The following is a 20532-nucleotide window of genomic DNA, read 5'->3' on the forward strand; positions in this document are numbered from 1 at the left end:
TCAGCCCTGACCTGCAGTTCCAGCCCTTGATGGTTTTGAAACTGGATCTCACCATAGCCCAGGCTGTTCCTAAACTCCCAGCAGTCCTCCTGCCTCTCTCAGCCTCCAAATACTCTTGAATACAGGAATGAGCTACCCTACCCTGCTTTGATGTATATTTTTAAATACTGGTCTCATGTTGCCCAGGCTAGTCTTGAATTTCTGATTCTCCTGCCTCTCCCTTCAAGATGCATGGACCACATGCAAATGTTAAAATTTCATGAGAGATATTGGAATGAACACACACACACACACACACACACACACACACACACACACACACACACACACAGAGAGAGAGAGAGAGAGAGAGAGAGAGAGAGAGAGAGAGAGAGAGAGAGAGAGGCTGAAGGAAAGATGTCAGCAGAAAAGAAAAGCCAGGTATGGTGGTGTATGCCTTTAATCCCAGCACTTGGGGAACAGAGGCAGGCAAATCTCTCTGAGTTCAAGTCTACAGAGTGAACTCTAGCACAGCCAGGGCTGCATAGTGAGACCCTGTCTTTAAAAAAAAAAAAGAACAAACAAAAAATAAAAAAAAGGATTAAAAATAAAGGAAAGAGGGCAGGAGAGATGGCTCAGTGGTTAAGAGCACTGACTGCTCTTCCAGAGGTCCTGAGTTCAATTTCCAGCAAGCACATGGTGGCTCACAACCATCTGTAATGAGATCTGATGCCCTCTTCTGGTGTGTCTGAAGAGAGCAACAGTGTACTCACATACATAAAATAGAATAAAGACTTAAAAAAAATTAAAAAAGGAAAGAATGAATTGTTCAAAAACTTTGGTTCAGTTCTCTCTTTTTGGTTCAGTTCTCATCACCCACACCCCACCCAGCTATAATTTCAGTTTCATGGGATCTACCGCCCTCTTCTGACCTCCACAGGCACTCCATACATTTGCTACATATGCACGCATGCAGGCAAAACATACGCATAAAATAAATATAAAAAAAAGGGGCTCAGATGGTGGCATTAGTCTATAATCCCAGTACTTTACAGAAGATGACAGGAACATCACAAGTTCTGGACTAGAGTCTCTCTTACAATAATTATCAGTGTTAGATTTGGTACTGCACACATATAACCCCAGAACTCAGAAGGCTGAGACAGGAAGATTGCTGAGGCTTGAGGCTAGCCTGGTATACATAGAAAGTAGAAGGTCACTCAGGGCTACAGAGTCAAGACCTGTCTCAGTACCCCGTCACCAAAATCTTAACTACAGTGCATTCAAAAGATGCATTCTGTATACAATGACAGACCCCATAGTCCTGGGCATTCTGGTGAATGAGGCAGGGAGATTGTTTAAACCTGCCTAGGAATTTGGGGTCACCTTGAGCAACAAAGTAAGACATCTCAAATAAAAGATGGATTTAGAGATGTAGAATTATGTTCCTAAGTAGAAAAAATGTACAAATTTATTCAACGAATGTGTTAACAATTAATACCTACTAGCCCGACATGGTAAAAGGAGGCAGAAGGGTTGGGAGTTCATGGTCATCAGTGTGGGAAGGGGAGGGTTATAAGAGGCTCCATTTCAAATGAAAATAATGGATGACTGAGAAGATGTGCTAGGCACACCAGCTTGATCCTGAGGGTCCAAGCTTCCCAAGGCTTGGGTTAAAAGCAGGATATAGAGACACTCAACCTGGAGCCCACACTACCAAGGCAGATGAGGGTTGGAGACAGGAGAACCCTTGCAAGCTCATAAGCTGGCCAGTGTGACCTCATAGCACAGCAGCAAAACAGGAGACCTTGTCTGAGCAAGGTGGGAGGAGAGAACTGACTTCTAGAAGTTGTCCTCCGACCTGCGCATGGAGTCTGGCGGGCAGATCTCTCTGAGTTTAAAGCTAGTCTGGTCCACATAGTGAGTCCTAGGACAGCCAACGCTATGTAGAAAAACCTTGTTTCAAAATAAAAGTATTTTATGAGGGTAAATGTTTTACCTTCAGTGTGCAGTCCTGTGTGTGCCCAGTGCTCACACTGGTCAGAGGAAGGTACTGGATCTTCTGGAACTGGAATTACAGATGCTGTGCGCTGCCACGAGTGCTGGAAACTGAAATCCAATCCAGTCCTCTGCAAGAGCAGCCAGCGCTCTTAACCACCAACTACAACTAAACCAACTCTCTCATCCCAGTGTTTCCTCACTGCCTGGTCTCTCTCTCTCTCTCTCTCTCTCTCTCTCTCTCTCTCTCCTCATTCTTTCTTTTTCTAAGACTGATTTAGTCATATGAATGCTCTGTCTGCATGTATATTTGAAAGCTAGTACCCATTACAGATGGTTGTGAGCCACCATGTGGTTGCTGGGAATTGAACTCAGGACCTCTGGAAGAGCAGTCAGTGCTCTTAGCCTCTGAGCCATCTCTCCAGACCCACTGTCTTCTTTCTGCTGTTGTAGCAACAACAACAAAAGAACAAGACACCTTGGCACATCATTTTCTTACTAAACAACTTAAAACAGGCCCCACTTCTTGCAAATAGTTTTACCCAGCCCAGCTTGGTGCTCCAGGCTTTCTGGAGCCAGGTCCCTCTTTCTGTCCCCTTGCTCAGAACCAATGTCCTTTGCACACATGAGCCTCACAAGACCTTTTGCTGTCCATGTTTCAGGTGCCATGTTTACCGAGTAAAAGCTTTTATTTAAACATTGTCTTTGTGGGGGGGGGGGGCATTTTCTCCTTTCTTCAGGCAGACTCCCATCAAAGTTCCCTGTCCCTCAAGATAAAATATCTACAGCAGGCTGGAAATAAAAGTCAATGTTAGAATGTTTACTTAGCTATCATCAAGGCCTTGGGTTTCTTTATCCAGCACTGAAAAAAGTAATTAAAATGTATCCATTATCTTCTCTTGGAAACACCAAGAGTGCACAAGTTGGCCTTGAACCCCTATGCTAGACCCCACTTGCAGACCGGTAGTTCTATTTAGTTTTGTCATAATTAGATTTTGGAGTGTTGCTTTTGAAAACTTTTTGAAGTTTATTTAGATTTTTAAAATGTTATGTGTGTGTTTTTATTCTGATTTGTTGAGCCTTATTCACTTATTTTGAGTTGGGCTTCATCACCTCGCCACATAATCCTTGTAATCCTAGACCTCATGAAGACTAGGCTGGTCTCAAACTCACAGAGATCCTCCTGCCTCTGCTTTCCAATGTTGGGATTCAAGGGACCACACTCTCTGTGTAAAGGTGTTTTGCCTGCATGTATGTCTGGTGCCCAAAGAGATCAGAAGAAGGTGCTGAATCCCCTGCAACTGGTGTTATGGACGGTTCTGAACCACCATATGGGTGCCAGGGGACCTGAACCTGGGTCCTCTGAAAGAACAAGCACTTAGCTATTTGTCCACCCCGGCACTGCTCTTTAATCCTTAATAAACTGTAGGTCTTGGGTTTGTTGTTGTTAACTCAATAGATAGTAGTAGATAATCTTGAGCCTCTGATCTTCCTGCCTCTATTAATAACTGCTGAGATACAGTATAGGCCGACACCAACCCCTGGGTTACAGGTATTGAAGATTGAACCCAGGGCTTTGTGCACGCACCCTACCAACTGAGCCAGACCCCCCCCCCCAACCATGGTGCTTATTATCTTTCTTGTAAAATGTTTTATCATATCTGGACACTGGCTTTTAATCCCAGAACTCTGGAAGCAGAGGCAGGAGGATTTCTGAGTTTAACACCAGCTTTTGGTACTGCTTGTAAAATTTTTTTTGTAGTTTAGATTTTTTAAAATGTTATGTGATAACAGAATAAGTTCTAGGACAGTCAGATCGCTATACAGAGGAACCCTGTCTCAACTCTTCCTGCACTCAAAAAGTGTGTGTGTGTGTGTGTGTGTGTGTGTGTGTGTGTGTGTGTGTGTGTGGCGTCACACATTTGTGTCAGTCAGAGCTCAACCTGAGAGAACTAATTCTTTCACTCGGTGGATCCCAGGGATTGAACTCAGTTTGCAAATCTTGGTTGTAGATGCCTTTACCCACTGAGCCAACTTTCCAATCATGAAAGTCCTATTTGTGGGGCTGGAGAGATGGCTCAGTGGTTACGAGCACTGACTGCTCTTCCAAAGGTCCTGAGTTCAAATCCCAGCAACCACATGGTGGCTCACAACCATCTGTAATGAGATCTGATGCCCTCTTCTGGTGTGTCTGAGGACAGCGACAGTGTACTCATATACATAAAATAAATCTTTAAAAAAAAAAAAAAAGAAAAGAAAGTCCTATTTGTAAATGTGGGATCACAAGCCACAAGCCACAGTAAATTGTGCTTGAGGTGATTAATATGAATTGCATTAAAGTTTGATCTTTCTTAAAACTTTAAGGAATTATGTTTTAATCCATATATACTAATGTATCCAGTAAGTTCATATTTGAATGAATATCTAAGACCCATGCTAGAAGCTAGGAAACATTGAAACCTCTACATGTTATGTATCTTTCTCCTAAATCTTCTTTACAATCTTTAGAACATTCTCTCTGTCTCTCAAGACAGGGTTTCTCTGTGTAGCCCTGGCTGTCCTGGAGCTCTTTTTTTTTTTTTTTTGGTTCTTTTTTTTTCGGAGCTGGGGACCGAACCCAGGGCCTTGCGCTTCCTAGGTAAGGGCTCTACCACTGAGCTAAATCCCCAGCCCCATGTCCTGGAGCTCTTAAATGTAGACCAGACTGGCCTAAAACTCAGAGAACAGCTGCCTCAGCCTACCAAGTGCTGGGATTAAAGGCATAAGCCACAATGCCTGCCCTTAATTGTTATTTTGTATTTACTAGCATTGTTGCTTATGTGTGTGAGGTGTGTGTAAATCCCACGGTGTGTGTGGAGGTCAGAGTCAGTTCTATCCTTCCACCGTGGTTTCTGGGTATTGATCTTAGGCCCATAGGTTTTTGAAACAAGTGCTTTTACTCATTAAGCTTTTTTTTTTTTTTTTTTTGCTGGTCTATGTTCCCTAATTTTACTGCCTGCTAAATCACTTTGGCTCCAGGATCCCCTCGGCAGTTAATCATGTGTAGGTACTATTCCTCTCTCACTCTGGTTATCTCATTGCTTCCTCTTACCTTAAGTCTAGGGGTCTGTCTTGTCTCTCACTGTCCACGTCTGTGCGTGAATCTTATAGCAGGGTACAGTTTGTTTGGCCGTTGTATTTATTCTATTCAGACCCCGGCCCCCCCCCCCCATTCAGTGAAGGTTGGTGTAGAAATTGGTAACTCAACACTTTTTTCCTCTAATCGAGAGGCCAAGCTGTGGGTACAAGTGCCCACTCAGACAACACTTTCTTAGAATGTCAATGTCTCCCAGGCCACCTACATTCCAGGGAATTTTGAAAATATCCTTTGTCTCAGCCCCACGCAAGGAAAAATCTTAGCAGGCAACACCAAGGTGGAAGCTAAGCAGTATTGTCTGAAATAGCCTTCTTCTTCCTCTTCATTGACATTCCCCAAATGAAAGGCCCTTTACTTGGCTCCCTTAGCTTTGGGGACAAGGAGCAGTTTTACCATTTGGAGGGACATTCAAGAGCCTTTTGAGGAAGTGGGACACACCAATCTCGCATCTATGTGGTCAGGATAGCTGTTCACTCTCCCTTTGATGTCTCTGTATTTCTCTGAATCAATTCGTCTTGGTCTCCACCTGGCTTTGAGCTTTAGCCCTCCTACCTGCCCTCTTTTGTCAACCATCTGTCTCCTGACAGCCAGCGTCTAGCTTTCAGAGTTCTTAGCTCCTGGCATGGTGGTTCAGGGCTGACCTGTTCAGACTGTAGAGGTCGGTGGGGAGGAGATGACGGACACAAGATAAGACGGAGGATACTTTTCGTTTCTCAGGCCTCCTAAACCAAGCAGGCCTTCTTATTGGGGTCAGGATGAACATGAACCAGAGATAGCACACGGGGATGCAAAGAGACGAAGGCAGAAGCCTAGGAAGGAGAATGCAGAGGGACAAGGCGGGAGACTCCCTAGAGAGAAGGGTCGCCTAAGTCGCTGATGGAAGTGAGGGAGGATCGCGCAGACTCTGACAGCCCTACCCAGCCGAGGGCCCCTGGTTTCCTGTCTCTCTTTTCGGGTTGTCTTCCTTCATGTTTGTGACACTTCTGTCCGGGACCTCTTTTCTACCAACCTGTCTGTGTGCATGTAGCTTATGTCCTCGTCTCAGTGACTGTCCGCGAGTCTATCTAGTGCCTGACTCTGGTCTCCAGCTCACCCTGTCGGTTTAGCTCTGGGTGGACCGTGCGCTCGGCGCCCCGCCTTTCTGTAGTATTACTGGTGGAGAGGTGCCGAGAAGGCGGTGCCTATCCCGCCGCTTAGTATCCCATTGGGCAGCAGGACGAAGAGGCGGGCCGGAGGCGGGCCGGGCTGGGAGGCGGGCGGGGCGGCTGGGGCCGAGCCCAGAGCCCCGGGCGGTCGCATTGTTTTCCTCCGCCGATCTGCGGCGGGAATAGGGGCTTCTACTCAGACCCAAGACTCTCGTAACCCGACAGCGCCTTGGAGCCTAAATCTAAGCACGATTCAGACAGGACGCTCGTCGCGTCTTGCCAGAGCCCCAACCACGGATTGCGAACTCTGCCCGAGCTAGGGGCCGCCTGCTGCTCCCTGGACCTTGCTGACCCGGATCTCGGAGCAAGTACCTTGGGGTAGGGATGTAGCTGCAGGGAGGGACAGGAGCGTCGCAAGAGGGTGTCAAGCTTCTGTGTGTCACAGGAACCCGAGTGGGTCCAGCGCGTCTTGTGCCTGGCAGAGTTAGGGTGCGTGGAGAAGAGAACCGTGGCCGAGAACAGCTGCACTGATGGGCGCAGGGTGTAGGCTTCTTTTCTGACATGGTCGTTGTCGTGTCCCGCAAGATTGGGGGTCATGGAAGGGGATTTTTTTTTTTTTTTGAAGCGCGCACAATGCAGAGGGTGGCAAGCCCCAGCACCTTGCCTCTCCCTCGGGAAACTGAGGCTCCAAAACCTGTGGAGAAGTAGACCTCGACGCCCCTACGGGGATTAGAACGGGGACAAGTCATTCAGGACTTTGGTGTAGGGGTTGCTTCCCTGTCCTTGTGCAGGCTGGAGTCTGAACACTCCTAGGGGGAGGGGTCGGCTTGGGCAAAGAGTCCAGGACCGGAGCCAGGGAGGAGCATGGTTTCCCGAGCCCACCTCCACGCTTCACCTCATTCCGCCCGGGGCTTTGTTAGACTGGTCACCCACGGAGGAGAGCGGCCCTGGCGACAGCATCATAGCTCACTTACCAGCTCTGCGCGGGCCTAAGGCCCGCCCTCGGCTATTCCAGCCTCTAGCCCTGTTTCCCTAGTCTGGGAGACCCGCCTCCGTCCCCCAAACCCAGATCTCATTCCCACTTGATCTGCGCCTGCAGGCCCCTCCAGCCCCTCCTCCCGCTAACGTGGCTCTGGGACCCGGTCCCGGCCCAGACGCTGCTACCCGCCCCTCCTCGGAGCCCCGGATCCAGTGAGGGGGAGACACGTCGAGCCCCTGGCCCCAGGCCCATCTCACGCTAAGCTCATGCGAAGCTCCAGACACCTGGTTTATCCACGTTGGGGGTGGGTGGGAGGGAGGGTAAGTACAAAGCCTGGGACGGAGAGCGAAGGATAGGGTAAAAGGATTTAGAGGCTCGGTGCACCCCCTGAGCCTCCTGAGGAAGGTGGGCAGGGGTGGGCAACCATGTCTATGGCTTCCTGCTATTGTCCCCGGCCTGCCTCCCTATTCCTTACCCTGCTCCTCTAGACACCAGCTATGACCTCGGCCACTCCCCAGCGGTAGCTGTCTGGCTAAGAGAAAAGAAGGGGCTGGCTGTTTCATCTTTCTATCAAGGGGAGGACCTAAAAGGAGAAAGAATGGCCAGGTCTCTCCTTGGGATTTCTCCAGGTCACAGCATGCCTGTCCCCAGGCCAGGGATTGGATGGGAGCCACCCAGATGTTGCTCCCCCAAACAGCTATGGGAAGCCCTCTTAAAGATGTATCATACTCGAGTCTAGTGGGCCAAGGAAAAGGCCAACCAAGTGTTTTTAGAGGCTGGACTAACCCAGCTGAAAGTGAGCGTGTGGGGGTCCTTAGTGTGGGAGATTAGGTAGTAGGGAAGCACTGTTTGCTCTCTGAGGAAATAAGGGGATGAGGGTACTTGCTATCAGAGCATTTAGCTTGGAAATGAAGAGCATGCAAATTAGATGCAAATTAGCCTCTATTGTCCCTAGCTAGGGAGCTTTTGCTGGAAGGCTGGTGGAGTCTGAAGGTTTTAACTCGGGAGTGGTCATCGGTCCCCACAACTCCCAGACAGCCCTTTCCCCAAGGCTAATCCTGCAGTTCCAGGAGTTTCTGACTAAAGGCCAAAAGCTACCCTCTTATCTTCCGGTGCGAAGCCGCCCTCATTTTGTAACCAAACAAAATGCACTCCCCCAGTAGCATCTCCCCGACACTGGCTTCAACAGCTTTTCCCAGAATTTGCACATTTACTTTTAAAGGATGTAGTAAGGGAGATGTGATTTAGTCTTTTCCCTTCTTCTTTTGTCCCTTCCTCCCTTAGATCAGAGGGCCCTATCCCTCTTCATCCCCACAGGACCCACCACCCCAGGTAAGGAAAGAGGCAGGCTCCGACTGGGGTCAGGAAGAGGGTCTGGCTCTTTTCTCCACTTGCCAGAGACCAAAGTTGTTTCCAGGGTGAAGATAGCAGTTGCCCAGGGCAACTTGAGGGCAAGTAGGAGAGCATCGGAGACAAACTGTGTCCTTTCTCTTCTGGGAGTACCAGCATCTGGAAACATGGGTTGGGGGAGGGAGGAAGACTCCCTTTCAAGGGAGGGGTCCTTAGGTAGCTAAGTGCTCTGCCTCTGGGGAAGGGGGGGGTCATCATTAGGTGTTTCTACCCTGCCCCTTCCTCCAGCTCTCTTGGGGCCCACCTGACGTCAACCTCCCCACCAGTGACGCTAGATTGGGCTTGGGTGGACACTTGGGTCCTGGCTTCAGGAGTGAAATTATTGGAGAGATGGAGGGGGCTTGCCCTGTAAGCCCAGAGCATCTTCTTTAGAAGACTTGGAATGGACAACTGAGGCTTGTTGTGATCTGTCACAAAAGAAAGGACTCCCTGCCCTGATTAATGGAGCCTCTTCAGCCCCTCACTTCGATTTCAAGGGAAGGCAGGAGGCTGGTATGCACCCCCCACAGTGGGTCTAGTTAGGGTCAGCTGACTGGGAGGCTGCTGGGTGGGAAGGAGACCTGTCTCACCATTCCTTTCACCATATCCATCTTTTCTTGGACTTTGGGCTACAATTGCCTGTCATTGAATTATTTATATTTCAATTTCAGAGGCAGCCTGATGAGGGAAGAAGGGGAAAGCGGGGCACGTTCAGCCATTTCTTCTCACCCGTCCTTTCTATCCTTCGTTCAGCATAGGGGGTGGGTCCGCTCTTCTCCCCACGTTGAGAACATGCATTGGTTCTTAGGAGCCAGGGAGGCAACGGGGGGCTCCAGGATGGGAGGGGGCCCAGTGGTCGAGGAGACAGCTGCAGCCAGAGCTAAATTTAGCCTCTGATCTGGCTTTGATGCAGATTCATTTTTGGCTAAGACAGCCCCTCCATGCACACCATATGCCCTCCCTGCCCAGCTTCTTCCTCAGCGATGGGAATGGCCCTGAAGTATGAGCTTAGGCTGGGTCAGTGACCCCAGGCTGTTTGTTCCTCTCCTTCTGTTCTTTCTCAGCCTTAGACAGGACCATGACTGCTGCCCAGCTGCTTTTGCCTGGGCGCAGTGCCTACAAGACTCCCAGGGTGCCGTGGGGGTCTGTGAAGGGAGGAGCGAGCAGACTTGGTGCCCTCTTCCTCCTCCTAGTGCCAAGGAGTCACTATTTATAATGTTAAGGATTCAGTGTCTAATTATAGCGGAGAAGGGGTTAGCGCAGGGGGGCAGGAGGTATCACCTACTGAATGTCCCAGCCCTAGGCAGGAGAGAGTTGGAAAGGATGGGAGGTCGGAGGATTTGTTCTGTCCTTACCTGGGGGTCATACCAGCAGGCAGCACCCAACCAGTTTGGGCCAGTTGGAGAGGGAAGGGCCTTGAGTGACAGTGACAGCTGGCTGGGAGTGAGGCAGAGATGGCTCTTTGCCCCACCCCACAGGGTCTTCTGGGGATAGACCTGGGGAGGAGTCTGCCTGCAACAAGGGTAGAAAGAACTTAGTCCCTTCCCCCACTTTTCTGTCTCCCCACTTCAGGGCCAGCATATGGGTGAGGGGGTACTCCCTGGGGCTTGAGCTGCCCCGCACAGGATGCCCCGTGCCCCCCACTCCATGCCCTTGCTGCTGCTGTTGCTGCTGTCACTCCCCCAAGCCCAGACTGCCTTTCCCCAGGACCCCATCCCTCTGTTGACCTCTGACCTACAAGGTGAGTGCCCCACCCACTTTACCCTCTTGGGGGGATGCAAGTAGAGAATGAGACCCCTATGTTGGAGGAGGCAAGGAGTCAGGAGTCCGGATGTTTTCAGTTTTGAAAGCTAAGGGAATGGTCAAGCAGAGGGGAACAAACAGGTGGAATGAGCTGGAACCACACATTTCTCATCCCTGGGCTTTGTTTCTTCACTCAGAGGTAGTGTTGCTAGGCGGCTAAAAATGTGACCTCTAGCTGAACATGATGGTGCATGCTCACAGTCCCAGCACTTGGGAGTCTGAGGGAGGAAGATTGCTACAAGTCTGAGGAGAGCTTGAGCTCTGTAGTGAGTTCCAGGCCAGTTGGGATTACATAGCAAGACCCTGTCTCAGTAGACAAACATGAGGAATGCCAGAGCAAACCATAGCAGGTCTGAACCCCTGCTCAGCTGCTCACTAGCTGTGTGACCTTGGTTAATGTTATCTAACCTTTCTTAGCCTCAGTTTCCACAGCAGTAAAAGGAAGATAATAATCATAGTGTTGTACCTCATGTTGTCACTCAGAGATTAAGTGAGGTGACAGATGTAACACAAATTAGGCACAGTCCTGAGAACACTGTCTGGCCCAAATTAAGCACTTTATGTTTGTGTGTTATTCTTAGCTACAACCCAGTGTGGTTCCTGAAACCCTTACTTCTCTGCCCACCAGAGAGCCTAGGTCTCACCATGACAGAAACCATAAACCCACTCTTTCAGAGAAAAGTCATAGATGTTGGATTTAGATTCATTTTGGTTGGGCTACTAGGAGTAACTGTTGGGGGACAGATAAGACTAGCAAATGCTATATCTGATGCAGTTCTCAGCACTCTCTGTTACATCATCTGTGAACCCTGGGTTCCCCCATAAACCAATACCTGAAGCTTTTATGCCCAGATAAGGTGGACAATAGAGTTGGTCACAATGGTGAAGTGTTGAAAAGTCTTGAGGAGGAATCCAAGATGGGTAGGAGAAGCAGATGCATTAATTATATATGAGTACATGTGTGTAGGAGCTGTACTGACAAAACCTTTCCTGGGGAGACAAAACAGGTCTACTGACCCCAGATAGGGAGGTATGGATACCACCAAAGTCCAACTTGGTGAACCAAATACTTTAACTGGTGGGGATTCTTACAGGAATGTGGGTGAGCGGTTACTTACAGGAGCAGAAATGACTCAAAGCTGCATCACCGAAGCCCACTCCAGCTTGGGCAATAGCTTACACAGCTGGGAACTGGGAGCACTGCACAGCCTGCAGGCAGGGCACCTAGCAGACAATGCTTTCCGGGAGCCTCAACTGGTCTCCTCCAGGCAGCTGGGCTGGTTTCTGCGTTTTCATTTGTTTTTTTGTTTTTTCCCCTCCAAGAGTCTTCTTTTCAGCTCAGCTTCTTCTGAGGGGGACTCTCAGCTTTTATTGTTAACTCTGGTAGGAAAGGGGCCTACTGAATCTGGTCAGTTTCAGGGAGTTCTTGAAGATGTTTTTTAGTTATTTACCTTCCTGCTTATGGAGCTGGCCTGCAAAATGGAATGTTTTAATCTCAAGTAGTCCAGAGGAGGTGGGCTGCCTGGAGTTGGAGCTAGAGGTGGCTGTGAGTCACCTGATGTGGGTGCTGGGAATCGAACTCTGAACCTCTGGAAGAATAGTACATGCTCTCAACCACTAAGCCATCACCAGCCCCTTGAAAGGAACTTTCTAAAACACAGGTGGCCCTAAGAAGGGACTTGGCCCAACTCTGGAGTCAGACAGACCCTGCTGCCTTCGTGGTAATCCTATAAACCCCTCAGGGCACTAAGCCTTGAAATGGGGCCAAGGTGACCCATAAGGATAATATATTAAGAAAGGAAAATCATTCAGATGACTCACATAGTACCTGATCAAAATTAAACGCTGTTGGTGGTGTTCTGTTTGTTTAACAGTTTTTATTTGGGGGGAGTGCACATGCCATGGTATATGAGTGGAGACTAAAAGATAACTTGGGCATTGACTCTCTGCCTACTCTATGTGAACTTCATAATCAGGCTGCAAGGACCCAAGTATTTCCAACCTCAGAGCCGCTTCAATGTCTGTCCTTCCTTTCTTCCTTCCTTTCTTCCTTCCTTTCTTCCTTCCTTTCTTTTTCTTTCTTTCTTTCTTTCTGTCTTTCTTTCTTTCTTCCTTTCTTCCTTTCTGTCTGTCTGTCTTTCTTTCTTTCTTCCTTTCTTTCTTCTTTCTTCCTTTCTTCCTTTCTGTCTGTCTTTCTTTCTTTCTTCCTTCCTTTCTTTCTTTCTTTCTTTCTGTCTTCCTTCCTTTCTTCCTTCCTTCCTTCCTTCCTTTCTTTCTTTCTTTCTTTCTTTCTTTCTTTCTTTCTTTCTTTCTTTCTTTCTTTCTAATTTGAGATAGCATCTTGCCTTTACTTGCTATGTAACCAAGACTGGCCTTAAACTCTCAGCAGTCCTCCTGCCTCAGCCTTTCCCAGTGCTGCTGTGTACCATTATGCCTAGCTACTGGTACTGTTTTTAGTAGTAGATTTTGGGCCTCTCTGTGGCTGGGCTCCATCTGGTAGGAAGTGTGTTGTCTCAGCTGCCATCCTCAGTACACCGCTGCACCTCCAGGTACCTCTCCGTCATCCTGGTTCCGGGGCCTGGAGGACGATGCTGTGGCTGCGGAACTTGGGCTGGACTTTCAGAGATTCCTGACCTTGAACCGGACCTTGCTTGTGGCTGCCCGGTAAAATGGCCGAGGCACCGTTTTGGGGCAGACATGCATGCTCCTGGGCAGACATGGGACCTGCATGGCCACTGCAGCATCTTGCAGGGGACACATGCAGGTGCACAAGCCATGGGACATGGACATGCTTGGACCCAGAGAACAAATGCCAAGGCGTGGAGTAAGGGGGAGGCTAGGGCGCAGGACTTTATGTGGCTTGGCCCTGAGCTGGTGAACATGGGTAAGGAGGGGCTAAGGAGCTCAGGCAGGGTGCCTCTGCTCAGCTCTGACCCCTCCTTACCTACCCTTCAGGGATCACGTTTTCTCCTTCGATCTTCAAGCCCAAGAAGAAGGGGAGGGGCTGGTGCCCAACAAGGTGAGGGGCTGTATGCGAGGAGGTGCAGGCAGGGAGCCAAAGCTGGGAAAGGCATAACGGGGGTCCTGGGGGCTGAGAAGGAGTCATAATGTGAGGAGGGGTCCAGATTGCCACATGACCTCTCTTCTTCCTGCAGTTTCTGACATGGCGGAGCCAAGACATGGAGAATTGTGCTGTCCGGGGAAAGCTGACGGTGAGGAGTGGAATAGAGTTGGAGGGAAGGCGAGAGCTGCCTTCAGGTAGTAGGCTGCCAGGACTACTTCTCACTCCCTTCCACCCTAGTGCAGACAAAGGGAAGAGAATTCATCCTTTTCAGTTCCCTTTGCACGTCCCAGGAAAAAGGAAAGGGAGGTTCAGAGAGACCAGGGAGCTTGCTGCAAGCTAAACGACAGTCGACAGCCTGAGACTTAGCCACACTACTCTCACTACTTCCTGTAACCCCTAACGTCAGTTCCGGGCCTGTCACTGACCTAGAATTTTGGGTTCTCTAGGACGAATGCTACAACTACATCCGTGTTCTTGTTCCCTGGGACTCGCAGACACTCCTTGCCTGTGGAACAAATTCCTTCAGCCCTGTGTGTCGCAGCTATGGGGTACTGAGGAAGAGGACTGGGAGGGGAATCCAATAAGCTTTCAGTTTGATGGGAAGGGCTGGGCATCTGGGGATGGGCAGGCGTGGGATACTAGAGTGAGAGGGGCTGGAGGAGGAGGTGGGTGCCTGTGCCCTGTAGGGCCAGACTCTAAAACCTCCAGGACTCTGCTTCCTCTGTCCCCAGATAACATCTCTGCAACAGGAGGGTGAGGAGCTGAGTGGGCAAGCTCGATGCCCCTTTGATGCCACCCAGTCCACTGTGGCCATCTCTGCAGGTGTGCACCTGGGCATTCGAGAGGCAGGCATGTGAGGGGCTGGAGGGAGTTCCTCTCCCACCCTGGCCTCTCCCCCATGTCCCTGGGTGGAGGGTTGAGATAGGGGCTGGGACCATGCCTAGGTAGATAGACGGGTAGGCCAGTAGGAGACAAGCTGCAGATCCTGAGCTTTCTGTGACCCCACTCCCTCGTCTCTCCAGAGGGTAGTTTGTACTCAGCCACAGCAGCAGATTTCCAGGCCAGTGATGCTGTGGTTTACAGAAGCCTTGGACCTCAGCCCCCACTCCGTTCTGCAAAGTATGACTCCAAGTGGCTTCGAGGTCAGTCATCCTGGGAGCTAGACTGTGCCTGGAGAGGATACACTAGGATGTGTGGGTATGAGTCTCTGAGCAGGTATAGATGCCCTTCCCTGTCTTCCTACCTCAGAGCCACACTTTGTCTATGCTTTGGAGCATGGAGACCATGTCTACTTCTTCTTCCGAGAAGTCTCTGTGGAGGACGCCCGCCTGGGGAGGGTAAGGAGCTGGGTACCAGGGATGGATTGCTGGACAGTTCTTCTGAGTCCTAAGGAAAGTTCTTGGCCCTAATTTTGAAAACAAATTCCTTGGAATCTTGACTCCTCCCCACACAACGCTGCATCTCCAGCTCTTACCTTGACCTAGAAGGGCCTGCTATATCATTTCTGTTCTTTGCTGTGACCCTGATATCTGTCTCTTGGAGCTCCTAAGTCACACTGTGCATCTCAACCAGCTGACCTGGGGCTCTCACCATCTCCTCCAGGTGCAGTTTTCCCGGGTGGCCCGGGTGTGTAAACGTGACATGGGTGGCTCACCACGGGCCTTGGATCGCCACTGGACATCCTTCCTTAAGCTGAGGCTCAACTGCTCCGTCCCTGGGGACTCTACCTTCTACTTTGATGTCTTACAGTCCTTAACTGGGCCTGTGAACCTGCATGGGCGCTCTGCCCTCTTTGGGGTCTTCACTACTCAGACCAATAGGTTGGTACCAGGTGGATTATGTGACCTAGTGCCACCCCTTTCCCCAGTATCCAAACTCCCTCTTAATGCCTACTGAGGAGGAGCTCCAAGCAAGGCCACTTTGCTGTCCTGGCCGGCCACCCTTTCTCCCGAGGCTGCCCCTCCCACTGGTCTCTGCCTCTAACGTGGTGCACAAAGGGCGGCTATCACTTCTTACCTGGCAGGAGCTGTGCAGTCCCTGTCAACATCTACCTTGCATCTTTTCTGGCCCCCTCAGCATTCCTGGGTCTGCAGTCTGCGCCTTCTACCTAGATGACATTGAACGTGGCTTTGAGGGCAAGTTCAAGGAGCAGAGGAGTCTGGATGGGGCCTGGACTCCTGTGTCTGAGGACAAAGTCCCCTCACCCAGGTAGGTACCCAGTATGGAGTGGCTTTTGGGGCAGAAGCAATTGCTACTCTTAATGTTGGGTTGTAAGGAGGTCATTGTGGTACAAGGACAGGCCTGGGCTGGACTAAGGAGCTACAACAGGGGAGGGAAGAAATGGTGCAAGTGAGTCTGCTTGCAGGGGAGAAAAGGTAACCAGCCATGTTTGAGGGCATGGGGTTGGGGACACATAGCTTAACATCAGTTCTCTGCCCTAAGGCTGCCCCTCCCCATGTGCCCACCAGGCCAGGGTCCTGTGCAGGTGTGGGTGCAGCTGCCTTATTCTCCTCCTCTCAAGACCTGCCTGACGATGTCCTGCTCTTCATCAAGGCACACCCACTGCTGGATCCCGCTGTGCCACCTGCCACCCATCAACCTCTCCTCACTCTGACTAGCAGGTACTCACTGCCTCCTGCCCTCGGTCACTCCCTTCGTTCTCTGTGTGGCCCACGAGGCGAATCACACTGGGGGAGAGGACCTGTGAAGCAGTAAGAGAATGGGAAGCAAGGCATCTGGGTGCTGCTGGAAGTGCTCAAGCTTTACTAGACATGTCCTCACCTGAAGCCTACCGCTCTAGGGCTCTACTGACCCAGGTAGCTGTGGATGGTATGGCTGGCCCCCACAGAAATACTACAGTCCTGTTTCTTGGCTCCAATGATGGGACAGTGCTGAAGGTGCTACCTCCAGGGGGACAGTCTCTGGGACCCGAGCCTATCATATTGGAAGAGATTGATGCCTACAGCCATGCCCGGTAAGTCCTTTGTGGGGGCAGGTGGGTGATGGGGATGGGGGGATAGGTTGGGTACTCCAGTGTTGGCCTGGCAGGATTAGAGGCTTGAAGTGGAGAAAGGGACTTGGTGAGAAGGCTCCACTGTTGGGTAGGGTGGCTCCATGGGTTGTGCCCTATCACTTCTTTCTTCCCATCAACTGTTTTGGGGACAGGCAGCCTTGCTGTCCCCATTCTGATTGCTTATGGCATCAAACTAGGTGCAGTGGGAAGCGGTCACCCCGAGCTGCTCGACGGATCATAGGGCTGGAGCTGGACACTGAGGGTCACAGGCTTTTTGTGGCCTTTCCTGGATGCATCGTCTACCTCTCTCTCAGCCGCTGTGCCCGGCATGGAGCATGTCAGAGGTGAGAGGAGCCTAAGGTCAGATGTGGCTTGGTGACACTTCCTGGGCTAGTAGGAGCTCAGAAAAACTCCCAAGTCTTGGGGATGACAAGGAAATGGAGGAGAGGATGGGGCACCTTTTGTAGTCTGAAGTAGGCAGCCACTAGGGCCTGAAGCAGATTGGGGTGGATGGGATGGAAATGTGGGGGGCGGTAAGCCTCTCCAGCACCAGGGTAAGCAGAGGGCAACAGTAGGGGTAGCAGCTTCACACTACTCAGTCTCCCCTAGGAGCTGCCTGGCTTCTCTGGACCCATACTGTGGATGGCATCGGTTCCGAGGCTGTGTGAATATCAGGGGACCTGGAGGGTAAGTGAGAAGCCCCTGGGTCTCTGAGGAGAGTGTACAGCAGAGTGCAGAGCCACAGTGAGCCACCCCCTTTTCCTTCTAGGACTGATGTGGATCTGACTGGGAACCAGGAATCCATGGAGCATGGTGACTGCCAAGGTAAAGACAAGGGATGGCTGCAGCCACAGCCAAAGTTGCATATGACCGTGATGGCTGCCGACAATATCCCAGGCTTGGCCATTTGTCTTTCTCAGCATCTGTACCAGCTACCTCTCTCAATTCCCTCATTCTCACCCTCTCTCATAGATGGAGCGACTGGGAGTCAGTCTGGCCCTGGAGATTCTGCCTATGGTGAGTCTTGTGGCCTCAGTGTTCTTTTCCCTTAGCCCACACAACCAGATCTGTTTGGGCTATCAGCAGACCAGCACCATGAACAGTCAGATGCGACACTGGAATTCGGACTCCTGGGTTCCAAAGGGGGTGGGGGACTCTTGGTGGTATCATGGGTGGAGAGCATATGTCTCACTGGCTCTGACCTGGTCTCTGTTACCAGTGCTTCTGGGTCCTGGCCCTTCCCCTGAGACCCCCAGTTCCCCCAGTGATGCCCACCCAGGGCCCCAGTCTTCCACTCTTGGAGCTCACACTCAGGGTAAGGGGGTCACCTGGGAGGGACAGTATTGCAGCGTGGAACTGCTGAGTCTCAGAGTTCTAAGCCGGGTACTGATTGGTGTTTGATGCCCACTAACACCTGTTTGGAACCTCCCTTCACCACAGCTGGACATCCCAGCCAGTGTCCTGCACGGGCAATTTGGCAGTTGTTCTTGGCATGGCTACAGGGGCTACAACTGGTATCGGGATACCCCAGACCAGTGCTCTAACCTGTGTGTTTAGGGATCCTGAGACTGTGTGGAGTGAAGCTGAAAGGCAGCATGAAAACTTGCTGTTAGCCCCACCTGTGCCTGTTCTGTGCACCAACTACCCTAAAGCTGAGCCTCCCCCCTCCTTCTCGGTCGGCAGGCGTGCGCAGGGACCTTTCCCCAGCCTCAGCCTCCCGATCCATCCCCATCCCACTCCTCCTGGCCTGTGTGGCGGCGGCCTTCGCTTTGGGCGCCTCAGTCTCCGGCCTCTTGGTGTCCTGTGCTTGTCGTCGCGCGAACCGCCGTCGGAGCAAGGACATCGAGACCCCGGGGCTGCCGCGCCCCCTCTCCCTTCGCAGTCTGGCGAGGCTGCACGGTGGCGGTCCTGAGCCCCCGCCTCCGCCCAAGGATGGTGATGCAGCGCAAACGCCCCAGCTCTACACTACCTTCCTGCCTCCGCCCGAGGGCGGATCCCCACCGGAGCTGGCCTGCCTGCCCACCCCGGAGACCACGCCCGAGCTGCCGGTGAAGCACCTCCGTGCCTCCGGGGGTCCCTGGGAGTGGAACCAGAACGGGAACAACGCTTCGGAGGGCCCAGGCCGCCCACGGGGCTGCAGCGCGGCGGGCGGGCCCGCCCCGCGCGTGCTGGTGAGGCCACCGCCCCCTGGCTGCCCCGGGCAGGAGGTGGAGGTGACCACGCTGGAGGAACTGCTGCGCTACCTGCACGGCCCGCAGCCGCCCAGGAAGGGCAGCGAACCTCTCGCCTCCGCCCCGTTCACCTCCCGGCCGCCTGCCTCGGAGCCCGGCGCCGCCTTGTTCGTGGACTCCAGCCCGATGCCTCGTGATTGCGTGCCGCCGCTGAGGCTCGACGTACCGCCCGACGGCAAGCGCGCGGCCCCGAGCGGGCGGCCTGCTCTCTCGGCCCCGGCTCCACGCCTGGGCGTCAGCGGCAGCCGAAGATTGCCCTTCCCCACGCACCGGGCGCCCCCGGGCCTGCTCACCCGAGTCCCCTCGGGAGGCCCGTCCAGGTACTCCGGGGGGCCCGGGAGGCACCTCCTGTACCTGGGCCGGCCCGACGGCCACCGCGGCCGCTCCCTGAAGAGGGTGGACGTGAAGTCTCCACTGTCGCCCAAACCGCCCCTCGCCACACCGCCGCAGCCCGCCCCGCACGGCAGCCATTTTAACTTCTGACAGAAGCTGCTAGCGCCCGTCGAGGCGCTGGAGGCCTAGGCCTGCGGAGGCCGCTGGCCTTCCCGGACTCCAAGAGTCTCCCGGGGTCCCCTCTCGCCTCGGTTTATTTATTGACTGTCTTTCCCCCTGTCCTTTGGCGAGGAGCTCGCCGCTCGGAGCGCCAGCATTTCAGGGGACCTGGCCGACTCCCACTCCCCGCTCCCTTCCAGCCACGCTGCCTTAACTCGTCGCTCCGGACTCCCGCGGACTGGGCCCCGGGCGGGCCGGCCGGGGCTGGAGCCGCGCGCTGTGTACAGAGTCCTCCGGCCTCCTGGGGCCGGGACGTGCCTCCTCCTACTGTGTAGGAGCCCCCACCCCTCGCTTCCCAATACAGCCGTGTCCCCCAGCCGCTGCCTGACTTTCTCGCGGTGCGGGAGGGGAAGGAGGGCGGGGCCGCCCGGCCCTCTGGGTACCTGTGCTCCTGAAAGTCTGCCTCCACTTCAGCTCGGCCCCTAAGTCTCTCCGGAGCAATTGGCTTGGCGGGTGTCCCACCGGGGTTAATCAGGAAAGGTTTCCTGAAGGAGGCAAGCAAAGACCTGGTGTGTGTGGGATGAGCCGGGGCCCAGGAGAGCAGTGGGTACTGATTGGGGGTGCTGGGGAAGGCGCTCAGCACGTATCTGGATAGAGGTCAGGCACCTTTCCACGGCCTACACTATGGGGTGGGAGAGGGAACTTTTGGAGAAATAAAACGAAGCTGCTGCGTGATTTGAATTTCACATCAGCAAATCTTGTCCTAGAAAGAGAACTTGGCTTAGAAGGATTTGGGCTGCTTGTGCGGTAGGCTGCAAAGCAAAACAAAAGCCAGCAGAAGATGAGCCCTTTAAGAGGCGAGGGTTTGCCCCAGCGGTTGATTCTCTGTCCTAAGGGGCAGTTCCAGCTGCTTGCTAGCCCAGGGCTAGAGAGACTCATGTGTGTCCCTCGCGATGCTCCAAGACTCTGGCTACAGTTAGCTGCACAATATCCTGGGTATCAAAAAGAAAGATGACCCGGAACGCTTGTCCCACCCACCGCCCTGGCGCTAGGACCACTTAAAGCCTCTCGTGGGTGCTGGCTGCGTTGGAGGATTTGAGGGAATTTGGCGGGCGCGTGTCAACACTATCCGCCCTTTTCCACCTCCAGGCCACTTCCTGTTGGCGCCTCCTAGAGGTCCGACCAAGCCCTGCAGCTGAATAAGCTGTCAGTTCTCTGGTTGCTTGAATGTTCTGAGAACTATTTGGTCAAAAGTTCCAAGTGTATGGTTTACCTCTTCATCTTTACCTTTGGGATGGTAACT

The 20532-nt window shown here is 52.4% G+C and overlaps 1 protein-coding gene and 1 long non-coding RNA gene across 19 annotated transcripts; one reads left to right on the forward strand and one right to left on the reverse strand.

Annotated features, from left to right (window-relative positions):
• Positions 1-6368: 6368 nt before the first annotated feature.
• Sema6c (semaphorin 6C) lies at positions 6369-19970 on the forward strand. Of its 15 annotated transcripts, none has more exons than XM_017590800.3 (22): positions 6375-6636; positions 8522-8569; positions 8876-9139; positions 9298-9387; positions 10199-10367; positions 12979-13093; positions 13385-13448; positions 13585-13641; positions 13940-14041; positions 14225-14315; positions 14516-14635; positions 14742-14830; positions 15096-15313; positions 15570-15701; positions 15962-16114; positions 16294-16467; positions 16704-16850; positions 17116-17193; positions 17276-17331; positions 17479-17523; positions 17726-17821; positions 18190-19970. In XM_017590800.3, the coding sequence occupies exons 5-22, from the start codon at positions 10253-10255 to the stop codon at positions 19218-19220; spliced, it is 2883 nt and encodes a 960-aa protein (XP_017446289.1). In that variant the 5' UTR covers positions 6375-6636; positions 8522-8569; positions 8876-9139; positions 9298-9387; positions 10199-10252; the 3' UTR covers positions 19221-19970. The 15 variants fall into 15 exon arrangements, with proteins under 15 accessions (XP_017446293.1, XP_017446289.1, XP_017446291.1 ...); XM_017590802.3 differs by having other exon boundaries at positions 6375-6626; XM_039102126.2 differs by lacking the exon at positions 9298-9387.
• Positions 12456-18195, reverse strand: LOC120100877 (uncharacterized). Of its 4 annotated transcripts, none has more exons than XR_005501119.2 (4): positions 18052-18195; positions 16123-16194; positions 15510-15600; positions 12456-13726 (listed from the first exon to the last, which is right to left on the reverse strand). It is a non-coding gene; the product is annotated as an uncharacterized LOC120100877 (long non-coding RNA). The 4 variants fall into 4 exon arrangements; XR_010063870.1 differs by having other exon boundaries at positions 12456-14898; XR_010063871.1 differs by having other exon boundaries at positions 13919-15600.
• Positions 19971-20532: the final 562 nt, after the last annotated feature.

This window comes from Rattus norvegicus, chromosome 2 (assembly GCF_036323735.1).
Source record: "Rattus norvegicus strain BN/NHsdMcwi chromosome 2, GRCr8, whole genome shotgun sequence".
In the NCBI taxonomy this organism is placed as follows: Eukaryota; Metazoa; Chordata; class Mammalia; order Rodentia; family Muridae; genus Rattus; species Rattus norvegicus.